The sequence below is a fragment of the Aptenodytes patagonicus genome, chromosome 15, assembly GCF_965638725.1.
Source record: "Aptenodytes patagonicus chromosome 15, bAptPat1.pri.cur, whole genome shotgun sequence".
NCBI lineage: Eukaryota > Metazoa > Chordata > Aves > Sphenisciformes > Spheniscidae > Aptenodytes > Aptenodytes patagonicus.
Window position 1 is genome coordinate 12,405,282 of NC_134963.1, and position 7,886 is coordinate 12,413,167.

Sequence of the window (7,886 nt, forward strand, 5' to 3'; positions counted from 1 at the left end):
GAGGTCAACGTGCAAACATTTACAAGGGACAGAGATTCTGTATAAATATTTCCCTTGGAAACTCCCACCTCAGTATGTCCCCAAATAAAGGTAGTTACCATCACTTCACTTACCATGAGACTCTGCAACATAATATTTGTTCCTCTTTCCTTGTTGCTGGCATACATAGGCTCTCCAAGCCTTGAATATCAAATTATGGAGTAAATGCCTGAAAAATTAAAAAAGCGCCGTTCAGTGAAATAGCTACCAATGCCTAAAAGTAGGATTCTTTCAAGTTCAGTCACATTCTAAAGATAAGTTGGATAGGAAATTTTGACTTCATCCTAAAACAACAGCAAAAAAAAAAAGGCGGGGGGCGGGGGGAATATGAAAATAAGCAATTAAGACATTGCTCTTGGCCTAGAGGTACTGTTGATGTAACTTGCTTACTGGTATTAATAACACCTTCAGAACCTAAGGAAAATTTCTCATGTTGCTATATACACACAATAATAGGAAGTCATTTCACAAACCTGTAATGGCTGTCTGCTCTGAGGCTGAGCTTCCTTTCCCTGCAAACAGTCCACCAGTCCTTCCAGTCTCCAAAAGTTTTTTGAAGAATCTTCTGGTTATAAAAGCATCTAAACAGCGGAAAGATTTGGACATGGGAAACTTCATACAGGTTTCCAGGTTGACCACAAATCAGTTTTAATGAAGATTATGCTACCTCTTTTCCAGTCTTGTCTGATTAGCCTAACAGCATTTAAAAGACACTACCCTAATGTGACACTTTACTCCAAGACTCTGTGAAGTACGACAAGAAGCAATCAGCTTACTGACTGTAAATACTTCACATAAAGTCAAGGAAGGAAAGACAGATGTTGTTAACTGACTTGCCAAATATCGCAGTGCCAGGTGACTTTAGACCTACTCACATCTTCTATCCTCAGTTCTGTGTTTTACTCAAACAACCAGCACCGTTGATAATATGTGTATTTTCCTTGCTAATTTTGTTCTTTGTTATTTTAACACAAAATATTTTATGTATAGAAATAAATACAAAAGCTACTTCAGATTTTATAATGCCTTGATATTTCTATTGTGTTCTTAGAAACAGCATGCTGATCTTAAGTCATCCCAAATATAAAATCTTCCCAAAGAACACTTAAATAGGCTTAAGAACTCCTTCAGCTAGCTGCACATCATCTATGCTAAAAACAAAGCTGTTCATCTGCTCATGTACCTTCTCCTTCCAATGGATGCTAAGCCATGCACAAAATGGATTCACAAGTCACATATGACCTTCAAATTCTTTAACCTCAGTAGAAGAGTCTCTGCTTTTATACCCAGATTTAATTAACACGTACCTGACCAGGTAAGAAGAGATACTACATTTCAACTGAACTGTGAACAACTAAAAATTCAAATATAGGAGGGTCTGCATGAGGGAATTAGGATTTTGATCACCTAACTAAAAATAATGGTCATAACCTACTATTTCAAGCAATTCCTTTTTTTTTTAGTTTTAAAATATTCTCTCAAACATTTTTCCATGTGGTCAAGATGACCTGGGCAGCAGCCTAAGAACCGGAAAGTCTCATCAACTGGAGTAGGAATACTCTCAAAAAATCTCACATCTCTTTGTCTTTGTGATGGAGAGAAGGAAAATAGAAAGACCCATGAAAACATACAAGCTAACAAACAAAAAGTACACAAGCACAGACTCACAACCTTTGATCACAACTATCCCACTAGCTTAATGAAATTGGTCATATCTGTAATAACAACAGGGCTAGGCCCAGAATACCTAGAGGTCCCTCAGTAAAACACGTATGAATCCTCTCACAAGTTGCAATTCATAGCTACCTACCCCAAGCCAAGTTGCTAAGTCATTCCAAGCACTCAAGCAGAAAAGAAAAGAAAAAGAAAGAGAAATGAGCTATACGTTATTTTTTTGGACTTGGTGCATTAATGGAACATTGCAAATAAAAACTATGAAAATCTAGGGACTCTTAAATCTAAAAAGGCAATTAATTATTGCTTATGTTCCTTGCTGAACTTTATAAAACATATTTCTACTCATCCTCCTAAAAAAAAATAAAATAATCGTTGTCCTGAATTTACACACAGCCAAAGTAGTGCAAATTCAGTGTACAGGATAGCAGGAACGGTAAGGTTCACAGGACAACTTCAGTTTACCAGCTAAGGCAGACATAGAATAAATTTGATGCAGTAGTACAAGGAAATCGGATAATTAAGGGCCTGATCTTATTCTGACTGTAACAAATGCAGGTTTTTCCACTGGGAACTGCTTCAGTTCCTAAGCATGTGGTCAAACAAGAATGAACATGCAAATTAAAGCAAAACAAAAGAGTATCAAAGCATTGGTTTTCAGTAGCTGACAGAACACTAACAACAGAAACGAATTATCCGCCACAGGTATTTCAAAGTCAGACAGATACAAAGCATATATAGATATACATTAAGAGCAATAGTGCAAACAGTAAAATTAACTGAATTTCAAGATCTATCTCTAGTTATAACTTTGAAAAATCGTTAAATTTAAAGCAGGTGTCACAATCATACCCCATCATTTATATGCACATACAGTTCAACTTCATCAAGACAACCACAATTCCTATGAATTTAGTTAGTAAAGTTTAACCATGATTATTAAAAACAAACAAAAAGCAGGAGCAAGAAGGGTATTCAAAGGAAACCTTCAAGTGATCTCAAAAGACACCCAAGTATTTTCTTGGCAGCCAGTACTCTCTTAGCCCAATGGTACAGCACTAAACCATAAAAAAAAAAATAACCCACAAAAAAACCCCACCCTTGATTTCTGTAATTTTATCTACCTGGCTTTGGAAGGGAGAACTTGTCCAAATGTCTTTTTTGCCCACAGATAGAAGAATTTCCTTGCTAGGTATCTGGAATATAAGGAAAGGTTAGTTGCCTTTGTACTCTTCCTCTGCTAATTCCCAGGCAGCAGTAAAAATAGGAACTTTTATGCTAGTTTCAGTAATGAAACTAAGGGTCTTGGTTTTCAGAGATCAACACATATACGAAATATTTACACCCTGAAATTAGTACCTTTAACAGGACTATTCACCAAGCATAAACAGAGGCCCAAAGCATCATTGCAAGACTTGAACTGGGACAACACTTCTTTAGGAAACCTAGGCAGCTGAAATGTCTTCCAAGCAGCCCACTTACACCCAATGATACTAATGAGCAGGCTGCTGATTAACTGGGGAGCCTTTTTGTGATTTAGAAGCAGTAACATCACTGTTTCCCTGAAGTCAACCAGCTGAGTCAGACTTGTTTCCAGAATACTCAAGCCAATCTAATGTTTACCCCTGCCTGAAACCAGCAGATCTTCCTTCTTCCTACCTCCCCCACAGCAGTTCCGCTTTTCAGCAAGCTTCTCCTAGTACCAGCTCAACTCACTAATCTGTGATTGTGATATTATCACCCTTTACCCCCCCTTTTTTTTCCAAACGGATTTAAGAGTTAATTGGCTCACAAAAGGCCCCAATAAGCACCAAAGACATCACAAGGTAATTAATTAAAACACACAGCCATGAACAGGGCCTCCCTCTTTCAGCAAGTCTGAGTTGCTAGATCAGCTCTACTTGTTCAACAAATATTAGGCTTTTAATCTCTAAACAATTACCATCCCACCTTTGTCAAGATTCCTTCAACAAACAAAAGAAATAAAGAAACACAAGAGGAGGGCAAGACTAAATCATTACCTGGCAGTCCCCATCAAAGCATATTGTTAAATAGCCATTTTTTAACTTTACATTAGAAAATCAACAATGTACGAAATCTGACTGTGCCAATGCATGTTCTCAAATTACCACAAGACATCTTCAGAATTGTCTGGCATGCCTGTGAATAAAACCTTTGCCTCAGCCTGCACTTGTCCTACTAAAACCAGACTTCTTTAGATCTGATCCCCCTGCTCCATTCAGTGAAAATTATTTTGTACTTATCACCTGGTCTGGAATTCTTTTAACCTTCTTCTTTGATGCCAGGTATACCCAACTTGATCCAGATTGTCATGACCTCTGTCCTGAAATTGATGTCTGGCAGACTGGGGAGCAACAGACTGCCCAGTTGCATGCATTTGATGCCTAGATAGTTGTCGGGTTTCATGCGTCTTCAGAGATTTTGAACTTAAAAGAAGAAATATTTTGTGTAAAACTACATTAACTGCAAAGAAGCGGCATTATTTCAATAAATTAATCTATAACAAATGTATACAATCATATAGAAGTTGACAGCTACAAAATGTTAAAACACGTTTATTGTCTTTTTATCAGGCATTTTTCACTATCTGGAATTTTAAAGTTGTTTCCCCAAGACAAGCAGGAAGACACATTTCAGCGCAATCACGTCACAGACAATTCCTTTCTCCTCTAATGAAATGAAATGGAAAAGCACTAAAATACATTTGTGCTTCCCCTCCCATGTGTATGCATACAGTGTGCCTTTACAGAGAAGATTTGAATGTATTTTTCTGCCTTTTATTCTTGAACATATCAAGGTATTCTGTCTATTGCTGAAAAACTCTCTTGAGGATTAGGGAACTGAAGTGAGAATTTCCCATTTTAACATGAAATGCAATTTATATATACAGTTCTTTTACAAGGAACTCTTTCCCAGTTTTCCTCATATTTTAACTAAATGTGTTTCTTCTTTAAAAAAAACTAAAAATCCCTTCCTGTTTTTACATATTCATCATTAAAAAGCAAAATTAGGCATATTTTTCCATCATACAGTTTACTTTCACACGTAGTTCTAATCTAAAAAATAACAAGTATGTTTTTATGAATTCTAAGTACTTTGCCTCAGTAATTTTCTGAAAACAAGAATGATAAAAAAAAATCTAACCAGATAAAACTTGCTGAACCAGTTGTATTGAAGCTTCTTTCCCAAAACAAATACTGCCACCACCCTGAAAATTTGCACATTAGAACCACAAACACATTCTTGAACCTCGTAACAGGCAACAGAAGAGGATAGTCTGAAGTCTCACCCTAATAATCACCTGAACTGAGCTAGGAAAAACATGGCTGCAGCTAGAAAAAAAATGTTGGTTCCACAAAGTTACTGGAACAATCCAGACTACTAAGTTTCAGGAGTTCAGCTGAATAACCGCTCACAGTATTAACAATAAATCATTGCGGGAGGGGGAAAAACCCAACAACAAAACCAAAACCCAACCCCGCCACACACACACAAAATCTCATAGGAGGTAATACAGTATTTTTGGCTTGTTCCAGCAAGCTGCAAGGAGCTAAAACAAAGCCAATGAAAGAAAACAAGACCTGTATTTTGTGAGAGAGTTAAATTCTTGTTCTCCTATAAAATATTATTTGAATGTTTCCTGAAAGAGGTGGGCCTCATCCAGCAGACAGAAGAATTCTGTTCATGTCAACATGTGCAGTTAAGGCAGCTGTATGCACTTTTGAAGAAAAGTGTTTCAGGCACTTTTAAATTTATGCAAAATAGCTTTCAGCATGAATTCTTGTACACATCTATTAGGCCCAATTCCCTTTAAAACCATCTAATCTGCTCCAAAGGTAAAGCTGGTCTGACCATATGCAATGACAATGTAACACAAAGTAATCAAAAAATCAAGCTCGGGTAGAACATGTAAAAGTTTTGTATTAAAGTCTAAGGCATGTGAATACTTAATGATTTTCCAACATATGTAATTTTTAACAGATTATTCCTAAATTTGAAACACTGTATGTGCTACACATATGTAGTGATGACAGCCCATGCCCATGAGAATTTATGTCAAGTAACCACGAAAAGTAAGAGTTGAAGAAGGATGTAAAGTTACAAAAAAGCACGTGAAGAATAAGAAAACTGACTAATACCACAGAATAAATCTGTGGTTGGGACAAAAACTATATCCAAATATCTTACATTCCAGTCTAATATCTCAAGCTCAAGAACATAATTTTTATATTTGAATGTTATGATACATAAACCCACATAAAGTTGTGTTTCACGATGCTTTTGGCGGGGGGGGGGGGCATTTGTTTGTTGTTTCTGTTTTAAGAGGAACACTTTCTGATTAGTAATGCTCCATAGAGACGAATAAGCCCTCATATGAGAATAACTCAACTTTCTTCTGTCCCATGCATAAGATGTCATAATTGAAAAAAAAAAAAAATCACAGCTGAGCTCTTTAACAAGGTAGCATCTTATTATTGCTTACCTGCTTCTGGATTTCTCCATTTTGCTACAGTTCCAAGTCTGCAGTAAACAAATGCTCTCCCTGCACTGGAATGCTTTATATCAGCTTTGGGCAAAGCATAAATTAGTTCCTGTTATTTGTGATGAATCCATCAAATGGATCGATACTAAATGCACTCTGTATCTTAACAATAACAGGAATTCCACTCACTCGACCCGCATACAAATAGCATAATGCAATTCTAGATGTTTAACGTGAAAAGCATCTGTCTGCACACTCACAGCTTCACTGACCTGAACGATACTGTGCTGGCGTAATTTACTGGTAATAAAGTCATAACCGTTTGAATCCTAAGACGGCAACTGTACCTACCCAAATAAAGCTGTGCTAAAAAGATGCTATAAAGAAGGAGATGACCCTAAGTTATGTTCCCCTATTTAGAAATAAAATAATAATCAAGGGTGACAAAATCAGTACCTAATCAAACTGACTCCTTTTCCCTAAGCTTCTCTCCCATCACAAGCACACAGAAATGAAGAAAACACTGAATTCCACCCAGCTCCAGCGAGAACTTCTGTATGCACAGAACCTTCCACCTGTCAAAGGCCTCAGAGAGAATAAGACTCTGTGAAAGCACCTGGACTTACGACCAGCAATCTCCTTGTAAGCGTGAGATCCAAAGTGGACGTTTCTATAAGCAAGGTTTAAGGTGTGACAGAAAAAACCCCAACAACTTACTGCAGCCAATCTGAGTTTGCCTGCACGAAATGCCTTTCGGCAGAGGAGAATTATAATCTGAACGCTTTTTGTGCTTATGGACGAACACTCAAGAACCACACCACGCCGCTCTAAAAACCCCGCCTTGAGGCGCCGGAGGCCGCGGCCGCGGTGCCTGCCTCCCGCGCCACCCAACAAACGGATCCCGCCGCCCCCCCGCCCCGCTGAAGGCGCTACGGACCCCGCAGCCAAAGCGGCGCAGCCTCCCCCTCGGGACCGGCCGGCTGCGGTAACGGCTGGGCGAAGGCAACGCCTCGCGGGGCCCCGGCACGGCGTCTCTCGGGAGGCTCGGGGCGGCCCCGCAGCGCCACACGGAAGCCGGCGGGCAGCAGCGGGAGCCCGCAGGCTCTGCCCTTCCTGACCGAGATGTCCCCGCTCTCGCAGACGCCCGCACGGCCCCGGCCGCCTTCGCAAGCCGCGTCCAAGCGGGGCGAGCGGCAGTGCCAGCCCCGCCGGGAGGCTGCGCCAGGGGCCGGAGGCAGCCGGGCCGGAGGCAGCCGGGGCGGAGGGAGGGAGGGGGGGGGGGGGGGGCCGGAGGCAGCCGGGGCGGAGGGAGGGAGGGGGGGGGGGGGGGGGGGGGAGGCCCGCCGCAGCAACCGCTACTCCCTGCCTCCCCGCCCGCCCTCACAGCAGGAGAGGGATGAGCCCCGCCCACCACCACGAAGAGGGGCCGGAGCGCCGCCCGCCCCCCTCGGCGGAGCCGCCGCAGCGCCCCCCGGCGGCAGGGAGGGGTGCGGCCCGGCGGGAGCGCCGCGCCGGCCGGCCCGCTGCCCCCGCGCCGGTAAGGGCCGGTCGAGGCTGCGCCGACCTTGAGCCCCCGGGCTGCCCGGGGGGCGCAGCCGCCGCCAGGACAAATATTTGTCGACTTCGGGCACAAAGCGCAGTGCCGAGCAGCGGGAAAAGGGCTAAGCGT

General features: G+C 41.6%; 1 protein-coding gene across 4 annotated transcripts in view; it reads right to left on the bottom strand.

Moving 5' to 3' along the window:
* The window catches only part of SFI1 (SFI1 centrin binding protein), a 30,258-nt gene extending 23,014 nt beyond the window's left edge, over nucleotides 1–7,244 (bottom strand). For 2 of the 4 annotated variants that reach the window (XM_076352704.1, XM_076352702.1), the window contains exons 1-5: nucleotides 6,218–6,691; nucleotides 3,981–4,160; nucleotides 2,838–2,909; nucleotides 513–620; nucleotides 114–208 (exon numbers count right to left, since the gene is read on the bottom strand). In XM_076352704.1, coding sequence (XP_076208819.1) covers nucleotides 114–208; nucleotides 513–620; nucleotides 2,838–2,909; nucleotides 3,981–4,160; nucleotides 6,218–6,237 — 475 coding nt within the window. In that variant the 5' untranslated portion in view covers nucleotides 6,238–6,691. Of the gene's footprint in view, nucleotides 1–113; nucleotides 209–512; nucleotides 621–2,837; nucleotides 2,910–3,980; nucleotides 4,161–6,217; nucleotides 6,694–7,154 lie in introns of those variants that run through there. The other 2 variants (XM_076352703.1, XR_012996539.1) reach the window with 2 other exon arrangements.
* Between the last annotated feature and the right edge of the window lie 642 nt (nucleotides 7,245–7,886).